The sequence below is a fragment of the Platichthys flesus genome, chromosome 12 (genome assembly GCF_949316205.1).
Source record: "Platichthys flesus chromosome 12, fPlaFle2.1, whole genome shotgun sequence".
NCBI classification, from domain to species: domain Eukaryota; kingdom Metazoa; phylum Chordata; class Actinopteri; order Pleuronectiformes; family Pleuronectidae; genus Platichthys; species Platichthys flesus.
The window spans coordinates 7,724,176-7,739,304 of NC_084956.1; the positions used below are offsets into that span (position 1 = coordinate 7,724,176).

Here is a 15,129-nt window from a genome sequence, read left to right on the forward strand (position 1 = left end):
GTGGAGCAGAAACCCAGAGCTTCTGACGGGCGTTTTTTTTTTAACAAAGGCCTGAACTCAACAATTGGAACATGATGGCGACGGCCTGAAACCGCAAATTACAACTTCAACCATATAGAATAAGCTGATTATCTTTCTTTTTGCATTTTTCTTTATCAAACATGCATGAATCTCCTTTAATTGCTCGAGTAAATACCAATTGATTCAGTGCTCCTATGTGTGTTACGCTTCATTACACACAGTCCAACATCTAACTGATGATTCACCACGCTAATCGTCGCACAGGTTAATGGTGATGAACGAGGTGTTCTACGATAGCACCTGGTTGAGCCATCAAATTTTTCCCAAAAAATAATCGAACCATCATTTTTTATTCACCATTATACAATCTGCTTTTCAGTTGATGAGATTTTTCTGACTATTAATTTGCGGAATGAATTACTGTTGAACCCAAAAGCCAGAGGAAGAGTTTTCACACTATATAGAGGCGAGTGTGTTGTCCATGCTTTACACTCCTGATAAGTAGGAGTAAATGGTAAATGGTTTTGTATTTATATAGCGCTTTTCCTAGTCTTGATGACCACTCAAAGCGCTTTACAGTATAGTGTTACATTCACCCATTCACACACACATTCATACAGTGCATCTTGCCCAAGGACACTTCGGCATGCAGATGGGTCAGACTGGGGATCAAACTGCCGACCTTCAAGTTGGAGGACGACCACTCTACCCCTCATCCACAGTAAGAGTTACAAGTAGGTAAAGACGTTCAAGTGCTTCGAAATAGAAGACGCTCACGTTTTTTTGTTTTTTTTCGGAACATTCATCATATTATTGCAATGACATTTTTTTTTCATTTATTAAATTGATTACTGACATACACCTTATCCTCTAGAAACAATAAATGAATGTCAGTCAGGGATGTGACTGGGACGCAGGGACAATACAGACAAGGACACGGCAGAGAAACTCGTTACATCGGCCCCCACAAAAATCCAACCTCTTCTTTTTCTTTACCCGGTATACGACTTGCTGTCATATCTGAAATTATGGCAGATAGAACGATTCCCGCTTTTGCACCATGCTCACGTTTTTTTTATGAGTTTTGTTTGAAATAGAACAAATCAAACCTGGCAGCCTCAGACTCGCTGTGCGACATCATAATCAATGTAGCCGGAGCTCGACGTGTCACACGCTGTTTACATGAATCGCTGTTTTTAATATCGTCTTTTTCTCATGCATCCGGAGAGTGCAATGTTCTGTGCAAATTTAAAGAGCCGGGCCTCATTTACATATACGCGACTCCATGCCTCATGTAATAATTTGCCATTATACAAAGCCCCTTGAGCATGAAACCGTTTGAGAGAAATGTGGCTCCTCTCCGAGTCTTTCTGCTTCCTTTGAAGACTGCTAACTTCAGTGATTTCTTTTAATCCCCTCTGCCCCACAAGCCTAACCCTAAGCCTTCCTATAGCTGCTGCTTATAGTACTGTACGCCCGAGTCAGAAAAGAGCCGACGACCACAGAACGAGGAAGAGAGACGAAGAAGAGAAGAGGAACTAAAGAGGTGTGGTTAACAAGTCTAATTCTATTTCCACATACGGCTGCATCCCAAATTGATTTACATAGAGCTCAGTGTCCCTTCAGCTTAGGCTTGGCTGTGGTGAGTGCACTGGAGCGTACAACAACCAGGGAGAGACGCAGACGAGGGAACTGAAAAAAATCCCCTCAACTGCAAAAATAAAGGAGTGTTCTCCTTCACTTCTCTGGCTTCATAAAAGATGAATCATGTACATTAAAACTTCTCTAGAAAACAAGCACAACACTGAAGCTCACAAAAAAGTCCCGATTTGAATTAGTACTTTACAGGAGACAACTTAACGTCACTAAACATATATCAGCGTGGCCTGTTTCTCAGCTGAGTCATCTTACTGAAATGCTAGCATGCTAGAAGTGGCCAACAGCAGCGCGACTAGGCTGTCCCCATCGGGTCCCTCCCCAAACACATGAAACACCATGACTATAGTGGTACTTGATGTCAGGGGATCATCAAACTCATCAAATCCTCTGGAGGCATGAATGTTTTGTGCTAATCCACGTGGAAAGATTCTTCAGTTTGGAGTGGATCGACCGATTGACCAAGCGGCCAGTCTTAAAAGTCACATAAACGAAGGACCAAAGTAAAGATGAAGCCCCTCAATGAGTTTGGATTGCTCTTTGCTTAGTTTGAAGTCACAGAGACAGCAGCTTTTTTCTTTTTTTTTTTAAATCACTCTGCAGTGAGTTCACAAAGGATGCAGATCCTAAAACACAGTTCTGGTCAAGTGTGTTGAAAACCAATAAAGCCGACTGATTTCTACAGATTGAAGACGCAGAAAGACCCTGAAGGTACTTGTGTCTCAGACCTACAAGAATTTAAAACCCCAGAGCGAACTAGCCACAGTGATGAGTAAGTAGTGCTACATCTTGGGACCACTTCATTGTAGATATTCAGTTCAGATACAAATGATAAAAAACCTTTTGCCACGCAATCACCAAGAGAGTACACTCAATCAAACAACATCCTCTGTGTGATGTGGAGCCGGAGGCGGGTGAAGTCATCTCATCAGTAAAAAAATCAAAAATGCAGAGGGAAACAAGGCTCGCTACATGGGAAAGCGAAGATGAATGATGCATGATGGGATAGTGACACAGTGCTCTTCATTCATGGTGAAATACAAACGCCTGATAATATATTCAAAGGACATTTTCCCTGTTTGATCTACATCACTGGCCATATGATTTCTTTCATGCCTGCTTGACTTGTTGAAGAATGTGAGCTCCGTGGAGCACAAGTGAGAGAAAGTAATAAGTTGTAATGATAGCAAGTGACAGTGAGGTCAAGTGATTCTTCTCCTGGGGGGAGCAGGACGCTGGTGATGATCAGATACTGTTGTCACATAGAAAGCACATATCTTACAGGAGACATTGTGATGATGCTGATGCGCAGCAGGTACCTACTGTATATTGGAGTGAACCACTCTCCTGATCACGTTGCAGCACTTTAGTGAAAGGTGACTGTATTACTGTGTATGATAAATGCTCTCAGATAAGTGTAAGTTATCTATAGCCCTGCAGTCGCATCGTGACTTACTCTCCTCTGGACATGCCGTCTCTTTCTGCCACATATTCTCACAAAACATCTCCAAAGGGCTCTATTTTCTTTGATAGCATGGCAACAGTAACCATATCTTTTATGCTTTTAGATATTTCTTCTTTTGCCCGTCCACAGCTTTTTATTGCCAATGCCTTTTTACCAGCATAGAGTCTTACAAAGTCTCGAGTTTGTGTAAAAACGCAGGCCGCAGGTGCAAATCAAAGTTTAAAAATGCTGTTAATGTCCTGCCCAGAAACCTTTTTTATGGTTTTAATGAGAGCACGTGTACGCCAGGTTGGGTGTGAAACATTGCAACCTGCACTGTGGCTTTTTTTGTTGCAGTTGTGAACTAACACAGCCAGCAGCAGTAAAGTAACGCAGCGTAGCTAAAGAAAGAACTGCTTCATAGCTGCTGGCCTCAACGTCCGGAATATTTCACTCCCCGAAACGATTCTGACACTCAACATATTTTTCCTCATAACTGTACAAAGAGCGTGATGTCATATTCCCTGTGCACCCTTTAAAGGGAATAGTTTGTCAAATCCGTGGGAGAGAAAAATGCGCTCATACGCGGCAGAATAAGAGAAAAGGGAGCAGTGTGTGTGTGTGTGTGTATAAATTGTACGACTTCTCTCTGGGCACAGTGAGCTGCTACACTGCGGACTTTACCTAGTCCATCTTACGCAGAATTAGCTGCTGGTGCTAGTAACCCCACACATATTGCACTACAGAGGCTGTTTGTTGTAATTAACGCTGTAGGCTCTTACAACTAAACATTAGCCTTTGTGAAATATGTGGCTGAAGAGAGTGTTTGAATTCATTACTACCCCGAAGAAAGGAGAGCAAAATGTTTCTGGCCACCAAATTATGTTAAAAACTGAAAATACCTGAAGGCAACATCATCGTATTTTCCCAAAGGTTGATTATTTGCGAGCGTAGAATAAAAATATCCTTATGTAATCCTGATAACAATATATGGAAAACCTGTGGGTGCTATACCATCACATCTTCATTAAAAGTTTGGGAAAAAGAAGTATCAAAACAACCTCTGGAAAAAGTTTCTGCCGGCCCAGCAACGAGATGAGCGAATTTTTTTTCTCTTCTTCTTTTGCTGCTCCTATATTCCCATCAATAACAAGCTTCACCGGAACTAATGAGTGACTAGGGATCTTCAAGGGAGGTGGTGTATTATTATTCATTGAAAGAGAGTAAACAAATGCATAAATGTTAATGTCAGAGGGTTCCTATCTGTCCAATTAATCTATGGTGGCTCCCCTGGGCAGCCTCATTGTTCAGCTATATTTTTTGTCTTGAGGGGGAATATGCAATTAAGAGCTGAGCAAAAACAAATATTGAAGATTTTTTTTTTTTCATTTTCCTCCCTTTTATTTCCTTGTCTTTCCCCGCTACTTTCTTATACTTAAAAAAATGAAATAACTGTTGTGTATCAATATGATTCTTCCCTTGCTCCCCCACACTCGCCCTCTATCCGTGCCATCAGCGCGTTCGTTCCTTTTTCTGAAATCCTAAAAGTCAACAGACTCACAGTTTAACTTGGAAAAAATTCAAGCAGCGCGGCGCACTTGTGCTGCATAAGACAGCTGCTTTAATAAAACACTTCGTCTCTCCACTGACTGCACACGTCCCCGACCATCAGCTCTCGACAGTCCCCGGACCCGTGAAGCATCCCTCCCTTCCTCCTATAAAAAGTCTCACGTCATTAAGCCCACTCTTAACACTTTCATGGATGCTGCACTGATTTCCCAATGAGATAATAGCATATAATTTGTCATTCTCCGCCCCATTACCCTGAGAACATGGCGGAGAAGGAAACTTTTACTTGGCACTGATGTATCATTTTAACATAAGGATCGGGGTGAACAATGTGTCACTGGTTGTGATGCTGTGTCACATGAATCATTATGGCTTGTGGGTATTGAGCGGGAGACGTCAATTATTGGACAGGCTACGGGTGGTAAACCAGCAAAGGGCCTTTAAGTTGAACAGAGCCGAGTGAAATGACCCTTCAGACTCAGTTTAACCATATGATGACACTTTTGTTGATTAAAAATATGTCCGATGGATGTAATTCTTGTACATTTCCTGTCTCTGTAACATATTTATAATTTTCAGTATATATATCTGCTTCCCTGCAAAGTTGTTTCTCAAACAAATCTGAGACGGAAAATATTGCTATATTTTCTGTGTACAGTCCCCTCTGGCTTCTGTGTTTATACAAACAGCCTGTGGATGAATGGTGCTGTTGTCCCCATGTTGTCAAGTTCAACGCAGCAAAAACTTCCCCTCTTCCCTTATCGGTGATGTCAAGCGACGCACTTCCTCTCTACCTTGTTTTCTGCGGCACATCTGGATTTATTGTGAACAAACACTTCCTTCCTCTTTCTGGTGTGTGTATTCTCGTTATTTTAGTTTTTCTAATACACACAATGAACTTGCCAGGACCATTAGACTGTAGTAGAACCAACACCTTGTCCTAATGACATTTCCCAACCTTAACAATAGGTTAAAATTAAGGTTAGGCCTGAATTAGTAATGGATAAGTTTAGGGATAAGGTTTTTGATAGGCAGAAAGTCAATGCATTGTCCTAGCAACAGTGCAAACAAGAGGTCCTCATTGGGACGAAAACCTGGTCCTACTAAATGTGGTTAAAGATAGGGTTAGGCATGCATGGGACATGATTACGGTGGTATGAGGTTTTAGTTAGGCTGTCAACAATGAATGGAGGTCATTGCAAAGGATAGGATAGGACCAGTGTGTGTGTCCTTCCTGCAGAAATGTGAACGGCAGCTGTGTAGGCACCGTTATGCAAGCAACCTGACCTTTTAATTATGTCAAGTTGAAACACATATGTGATTTCAGTGACACAAACTGTCATCTTACTGGATCTGGAACATACACGATAAAGTCAATATAAAAATTCTGCCGACCAGTGGTTTTACTTCAAGAGCATCAGCAGCAATTTTAATAATCCCCATAATCGGGATCTTCCATCCCGGGCAGATGGCATGGTGAATGATATTGCCGGCAGTAACCATATCAAATAAACCAAACAGCTGCTGAGCTGCAGTGTCTCAGGTAGAATCGCCCTTATTCCTCATGGGCTCCATACAAAAGACCCATTCTGTGCACTATGCTGAGATACTGAGGAGAATGTGAATCACACACAAAGCAATTTCTAGTTTGACAAGGATTTCTCATTAAAGCTTTTATATCAAGCTTTTATGGCCAAGGGTTTTGAGAGCAGCAAAGAGATTCTGTCTGAAACATAATTATAACACAGTGTTCTGCAGGGCTGATTCCATGGCCAGGGAACTGTAATTTGGTGACAAATCGTACACTAATGGCCATTTCCTGCCATAGACAAATGCATGGAAGTGCACTATATTGCACACAGGCATTTTATTTTCTTGAGTAATCTATTTGCGTGCAGCAAAGTAATGTCATCACTCATGCACGACACTCGACACAGGATGTGTTTTCTGCTGATGCAGACAAATGATGCCGGGGATAAATATGGATATTATGGCTAATCAACATCTGTAGGCCCATTACACGCTATCAAGAACTCCAATGCAGGTAATAAATTTCCCTTTCACATACACTGAGGTAATAGTTCACTCCACCTGACACTGTACTGAGTACATCACAGATTGTGATTTATAATAATATAACGTTTTTTGAACGAGGCTGCAGATGCATCGCCTCTGCACTCCTCCCCTCCATGCATCTGGAGGCTCTCACTCTCTGTAAAGTGCTCAGAAAAATGAAACACAAACCGCTCACGGGTTCTTAATAGTTCTTCTTGCCTGCACCGTGACAGGTGACTCACCCTACAAACAATACACTGTATGTAACTGTGAAAGCAGCAGAAAATTGGAGATTTTCCCCTTTGTTCCTTTGCATGAATGAGAAATGAACACCTACAGAGAGCGATAGAGAGAGCAAGAGAGAGAGAGAGAAAGTGAGAGAGAATGAGAGAGAGAGAGAGAGAGAGAGAGAGAGAGAGAGAGAGAGAGAGAGAGAGAGAGAGAGAGAGAGAGAGAGAGAGAGAGCGGTGCGCACAGAAACACAAAACACAACCTGACCACATCGGTTAGGTGCTGTGACAACAACCTCCCCAACCTCTCTACCGCTGCAGGCCCCTGAAAATAGGTCTGTAGTGGGGAACAAAACAGATGATGCCATATGCTGACCTACAGCATTAACTGGAACGCATCTAGTTCTGGGAAATGATTCCTCAAAATCCTTGACTTTATCTGCTGTGAACCAAATTCAGCTTTAGTTAGCTGTGTTGTAATAAACAAGTGGGTTACACCTACATAAATATCTGAAACAACAGACTTACCCTGACAGAAGCAGTGGTCTTTATCTAGATCAAACTGAATGCTGCAAACTAGTCTTCATTTCCAAAAATGTATAATTGTCAACTAACACATGAACCTTGGTTTGGACCACTGTTCTACTATCAGGTGTGAAAAATGCCTTAAACAATAAACCTGGCTTTGCACTGATCTTTCCAAGCGATCTTTAATTTCTGAAAACATCTATCACACTTTTATTATAATGACGGAGGAAGAACATTAATGGACCTAAGATATGGGGCAATTGAAGAGGAAAAAAACACAAGGGTTATAAGACTAAAGAGCAAGCTTGGCTCTGATGCTTGGCACGTTTCCCACCGGTCCAAAAAACGACCACTCTAATCCTTTCCCATAGCAACACCTAAGACTGCCCTCTCTTTCTCTTTTCATTCTAAGTGTCCTTCAAGATCAGGCCAACTCTCCCAAGGGCGCCCAGCATTACCCACAAACTCTTTGGCCGACTAATTAAGATAGCAGGGGGCAAAATGTGATTAGTCTGTGCTCTTCGCTCAAGAAAACCGCAACTACAATGTCATCAGGGAAAATAGGCAAAATTCACAGCGTGGTCAATACTCAAAATGTGTGTTTTGGGATAGTTGACAATGCATATGCATGAAAAGTATGCTTCAAGCAGATCTGTCTGGTAATGTATTTTGTGTCTCAACCTGAAATGGCCTAAATCTACAGCAGCAGGTAAAGGACTTGAAGCCGCTGCAGTTAACCTCTATGAAAACCTGGTTTATGGTGGTGGGAGGATTTATGTCAGATACCACTGAGACGATAAAATATGATCCATGGACGATTTGAGCGATAGGTCCATGTGTTTGAAGGATTATCAGACACCAGAGTCCTGCACAATGGTTTAGAAAACTACGAAGCACTTTACAATACTGGAAAATTGTCACAGCATTTTATCCTTGGCTGCGAAAATTGCTGAGTAAACGGTGAAAATGCAGAGCTCAGGTTACAAATGACTCTGTGTTGAACTTTGGCCAAGGGAGTGCCAAGAATTGCATTGTAGCGAAAGGTGAGTGTGGTAAATTGTATTTGCTGGATGGACTTTTTTATCCTTTTTTTGTAGCAGACAGATAGAAGAGAATACTCTTCACACAGAAAAGATAGAGCTTAGCACAAAGACTGTAAATAAGGGAAAGCAATCCTGGTACTGTCTAATGGAATTCACAGGAATTAATACACACAATAGATGCCAACTAGTGCTGATTTAGTCTACATCATTTATTTTTTTTTAATCACAGTGACCTTGACCTTTGAACGATGCAATCAAACCAGTTAAAGTGTGAGTCCAAGTGACAGAAGACATTCTCCAAAAGCAGCCTTGAAATATCAAGTTCAAACGGACCAAAAACATTTTGTGTGAGGCCAAAGTGTTGTGACCTTTGACCACACGAATCGAATCAAGTCGAGTCAAAGTGAACGTGCTTCTTAAAAACGAAGAAATTCCACTCCAACATGATTCTGGTGCAGGCTTCAAGAACAATTTAGGATTCAGTATCTTCCCCAAAGACACTTCAGCATGATGTGGAGAAGCCAAAGTATGACCCAATGACCTTCTGATTTGTGGTTGACCCGCTCTACCTCCTGAGCCACAGTTACCTGAACCCATTTCTTCTGTCTGAACACAGCCTGAGTTACAAAATCTTCCTGCGCTGGACGTCGTTTTTTTCTGCTACACTGCATCAAACCAGGAGAATAATCGGCATACGTAATAAAGTGCGGTGAAACAGCTAATTGAAAACCTTTGCTTGAACAGGACTATGGTTTAACCTTGTAATAAAGCATGGATTTATTGTGACAACAAATGTAGAGCGTTAAGAAGGAAGGAAGAAACAGCAATGATATGGTGGGGGACTTGCCGACAGAGAGGAAGCGACAGCAAGAGAGAACGACAACAAATTGATCACAGACGTGGGAAGAGGAAGTGGGATTGGTGGTACAGCTGGTGTTAGATGCCGTAAGAGTATGTGTCAAAAGTGCCCAGCCGTGGAGATTGCTGCAGCATTCATCGAGTTCATGACCTCCTGCAGTTCATCTGGTCAGCACAGCTTTATTTAGACAAAACCCATCATTACTGACTGGTTACCCATAAAAGTTTGTTTCCCAACCCGGATTAGGCATCTTCGGTTGACAGCCAAACAAGCTGTAGCAGCTCAATTCTTTCCCACGTAAATATGCTGCTGAAAAACAGAGCCACATACAGTCCAACTCATCTCAAACACTTGACAGATCCAATTAAATTCTAAAGGAAACCTGGGATCTCTCTTTGTCTCGTCGGAAAGGCTGCTGACTGAAAGGACTTGGTGATATTACACCTCCTCTGTGGAGCCACACACTGAGCGAGATCTTGGCATTGTCAACTGTGTTATTGAAATAAGGGGCATCTTCTTCCCTATAGAAAGCACATTGTGTTGTGTTTTCTTGTTTCTTTGGGGATTTCTATTATCAAAAAAACCTAACGCTGTTGTTTAGAGGCGGCCATGTGTTTCACAGTGGCCCTTTCCTCTTTTCTTGCCTGTCACCGAAGAATGAAAGGAAATCTTCTCCCAGGAAAACGCCCAGTCTTGCTCAGAGAGCTTGTTACAGTACGAGCACATCCAGCTCTTTTGTGTTTCAAGGAGAAAAGCTGCGAAAATGAATTTTAATCAAAGCAGAATAGTGGAATAGGACTGAAGTGGCTCATGATGACAATACATGTAAGCCTTAAATAAATCTATATTCTGACCCTTAGTACAGTCACCCTGGACACACTGCCTGCACTCTGTATATGTGGTGGTCACAAACCATCTGGTAAGACCTATTATAGGCCATTTTGTGATTGCATTGTAATCAAATAGCCCTCGACTGCTGGGACGTACAGGTGTAAACTCACCAAAGAGGTGTTGATGACTGATTGAGATCCAATCAAACCAACCACCTGCAGAGGTGACTGCATTGAACACACATGTGTAACGAATGTCAATGCGTGTAAGGCAATTGCACCGATAATGCAACAGTGTGTGGAAATAACAAAATCACACAGCAACTTGCAGCCAGTAACCGGTCCACACACCAGGTAGTCCTTTCCTCTGTCCTCATTGCGGCTTTACTTTCTCCTTTTCTTCTTTTCTGTATTATTTTAGTTGTTTGTTATTTCCATAGACTCATGCAAACAAGGGGAGGATTGTACTGTGAGCTTGATAGAACAATCAGATCTTCAACAGGTGTAAATGTTATCAGGTTAAAATCATATCATGGATACCAATAGCATTAAATGCCAGATGGACATAGGGTCTTGGTTTTCATTTCAGTGGATATATCAACAGGTAAGTGTGGCCACACAGCCTACGTGAGAGGCATTATGTTCCTTCCTCCTCGCTACAATACATCAAACTAATGCTTTTCACCACAGCTTCAATGTGACATGTTTCATATAAGTACTTGTTTTATTTGTTCAAGCAGAACAGATTCATCATGAAGGCAAACTTTAGAATAATCTCTTATTTTTTCCACAACTAAAAGATCTCCTTTTAAACTGAACTACACACCATTATTTTATTCTAGTATTTCAAGTATAATTAGGGCCCGAGCACTGACAGGTACTGACAAACAGTGAGGCCCTATTGAAATTGTAAGAATTATTATTATTATTATATATTATAAATTATATTTTATTTTATTTTTACTTTTCTATTTCCTTGTCTATTGAATGCCAATTTAACATATGCTTATGTTACTTCAAATGTGTTCTCTTATATGATTTAGTCTTTTTAGTAGTAGTAGTGTCACTGCTTTTATTATTATATTTATTATCTATGTTATATCAAATCATATATAAATAATACATATTAGCCACTGTGACCAAAGTGTTCATTAAAAGGTATTTACAGTATGAATTTAAACGGCACTGGGCTTTAATCTGAAATACAGAAAACTGGGTCGAGCTGCACCTCCTCCTCACACACACACACACACCCACACAGTCACACACACACAGTCACATACGTAAAAGTGTGCACCTTGGTCCCCCAGACAGTGCTATTCAAGTCTTTAATCAAGACTAATGTGGAATGTCCTATACGCCCACCATTAATCATTTGAAGCTTTAGCCTACTGTGCCATTGATCAATGCTATACACCAGAGCATTCACTGCTAGCACACGTCTGCCCAGCTCTGTTTGCACAGTACAACCAGTAAAGACTTAAATATTGCATGTGACACGGCCATACCACTGGTAAAAAGAAAACATATAGTCCTGACATTTTTTTTTCCCATTTCAACAATGTCACACTTGGAATGTGGTTAAAGTAGTAAATATAGGTAAATATAAAAGGAGGCTGTTCTAAGTAACTTTCCATTGAGCTGCTTGAACGTGTGGTGAAACCCACAAGTGACAAAATGTCATGGAAATACAGAAGCCCTTCACTCACTGTGTACACTATATCAATTTCATTCAGACAGATTGATCACATTGGATTGAAAGGACAGAGAAGAAGTAGCCTCTACCAGCCGGGGAAATCAAATTCAGCCCAAGCAAACAGACTCTCTTATGTGGACACATTATTCAAACTGGGAATATGCTCACATTTGTGTAGTATATGTCACCAATGGGATCATTTCCCTCACACATACAAGCATCGACAGTGGACCCCTGCTGATTTCTCTCCTCTGGCTGATCTGCACTTGTCCTGCAGGAGCCAAGTTTTTTCCTGGGACAGGGCCAAGCAGCTAACAGACAGCAGCTTATTAATTGGATCTGGAAGCATATTTATAGGTGAGGACCAAGATCATTTCACATTGGAACAGGTGTGTTCTGCCAAATGTGCCATCTACACCAGGTCAGCAGATTTAAGCAAAAAAGAAAAACTGCCATAACTCATCACAAAGAGGCACCGCTGACTGAGCGCTTGATTTCAGATCTATCCACTTTCACATCCACAACATTTAATCGTTAATTCAGCATTGTTTCACTTATACACTTGTTGTAATCACCACATTTCTCTCTAGGACAGTTAAATAACTTCCAAACTGTGTATGTTGACTAATATAGTCAAAAATTAGATGCTAGTTTGAAAATAACATGTGTTTGGGACAGAATTAATTGAATGTTAAGAAACTTCAAGATCTAGATGATATTGAAGGACTTCGAGGATCTGAACACTGCTTGGCTCCTTGAAACATCACAATGAATGGAGATATTTCTGAGGCTGAAGAGGAGCTGCACAGGAATCAGTGTGAACATCCCCACAGAGTTCCATTAAGACACAGACTTATTCCTGATATGCAGCCCTGCAGCATTACACATGGAGAGTGGCAGGAATATTCAATGAAGTGAGTGTAGACGGGTTAAAATAAAAGAAATACATTTGCGTCCCACACCTATAAGTGTCGCCAGATATAAAGTATTACTGTAAAATATTCAGAGAAATCTCGACGTCTTTCCGACCAGAATGGATGGGGTCTTGACAGAACAAGCACACAAACACACAACCACACACACACACACACACACACAAAGGTCAGAGACCACCTGTTCCGAGCTGCCTCAACTGGTGGAGCAATATAAATCAGAGGACACATCTGTCCTGACAGGGAACAGGCCGGATGGGAATGGCAGCATGCTCCTGCGCCTCCAGCTGGTGACGGATGACTCACAGCTGATGCTGAGGGTCATTAGAGGTCACACAGAGAATGCCGAATGGAGTGGTCGGTGTTTAGCTGGTTTATTTGTCCCTCCTAAAAAGATAGTTTGGCGAAATAGCCCTGTTAAATCGTTCTAATGGTGGTTTCAGATTTGTAATATTCCAGAGTTGGTTTTTGGCGTAAGATGCAAAGAAAGAATTTAAATGAATCCACTCGTCCTTCCCTCTGTCCCCTATACCAGTTGTCCTTTAAGGGCGATGGGGAGCTGGAGCAAATCCCAGCCATCATTGGGCAAGAGGCAGTGTACAACTTTAACACACAAACAGCCATGCTCACCTAAGGAAAATGTTGAGTGTCCAGCTCACCTAACATGCATGTCTGTGGACTGTGGGAGGAAGCTGGAGTACCAACAGGAAACCCACACAGACATTGGCAGCTGATGCGAACAAGGATGAACATATGAATCATTATAGTTTCATCCCTGACAATAGTTTGTGTATTTTCAAAGTCCCTCTGAGCGTCTGCAGATTGAAAATCTTAGCAGAGTGTATGTTAAAGAGTTATCAGTGATGGTGGTCTATATCCCAAAGTGTCTGCCCACTGCCTAAGAACAACTTATGAAATGAGTCGGAGATACCAAGCTGTCGATTTATTCCCACGGGGAAACATACACCTGACATTTAACAGGAAAAAGACACGTGTCAGCTCAATATGTGTCGAGCTATAACTTTTTTACATAACATTAGATTTTGCTGCGGGCAGCCTCAAACTTATGGTGCACTTGAATTCAAAGTGTTGCCTCCAGATGCTGCCATCTTCATCGGACATAGTTTGCATGTAGCTTCATTAATATCATCAGGTTCCCTTTTAGCAGCGAGGTTAATCCAAAACAACGCCCATCCAACTCTCCTCTCTACTATTATGTGATACTTTTAGTTTACAATTCATCATCCAAAAGTATTTTATAAATTGGGAGTAATTTGATGAACATGGGCACCGACGTTAAAACTTGACAAGGGGGTTAACTCCCATGCCGTCCCTGGTCAGCGACACCATCATTCTTGTGATTGTAAAATTCCCCTCATGTAACCCGACATTTACACCGGCTTTCCTCTGGCTTTACAGCGGTCTTCACAAAACAGTTTGTGCATCTGCATGTTTATGAACTCCACATGACACCCACCCCTCGTTTCACAGTTCACTGTGTTATTTTCCGCAGTCTGGAGGGGGAGAGGAGTGATGAGAGGAGAGAGAGTGTGAGGAGGGGAGGACAAACATGTCCTCAGAGCTCTCTTCTGCCTTATTCTTTATCAGCTTTCATCTCTCGGCCCTTCAGAGAGACTGAACCATAAAACAGTCCAATCACTAGGGGACATATTATTTTCTCCCTCCTTGAATACACTATATCATCGCCCATTCAACTTCTCCTCCTCTTTCATATACTGTATAACTCCAGCCAGCCATAGCTGAGAGCTTGGGTTTTATCTGTTGGCTGCGTGTGATTTTAAATGACCATTTTAAATATCTAGTTTCCTCCGTCATGGTGCACGTGATGAGTGTGAGGAGAGAATGAAAATGGATCCGGGGAGAACTCACTCATTTTTCTCCAGGAACAGGATCAGCTGTTCACCTTCCGCACGTACCAGCAGCTGTAGTGACGCAGGAAAACTCTGAAACAGAGAAATATGAGAGGAGCGTTGAGGTGGTGCCCGGATCTCACCCATCCTGCCTGTATGGATCAGCGTGTGTGCCATGCTTCACCACACACACAAACACACACACACACACACACACTGGCTGTGCACAAGGCAGGATGCGGCGAGGCACAATGGTGTTAGAGGAACAGGAAGAAAGCTTCCACATCCTGCACTTCCCAAGTCTGCATGACGCAAAAGTAGGAACACTGAACTAGTTTCAAAACTTCACCAGCCAGCCACTCAAGAGATTTTCATGAAACTTTATTAAATTTTCA

At 41.8% G+C, this 15,129-nt stretch overlaps 1 protein-coding gene across 1 annotated transcript in view; it reads right to left on the reverse strand.

Moving 5' to 3' along the window:
* The window catches only part of adam12b (ADAM metallopeptidase domain 12b), a 76,748-nt gene that overhangs the window by 40,955 nt on the left and 20,664 nt on the right, over positions 1 to 15,129 (reverse strand). Inside the window, exon 3 of the mRNA XM_062401702.1 lies at positions 14,754 to 14,827. Coding sequence (XP_062257686.1) covers positions 14,754 to 14,827 — 74 coding nt within the window. The remainder of the gene's footprint in view (positions 1 to 14,753; positions 14,828 to 15,129) is intronic.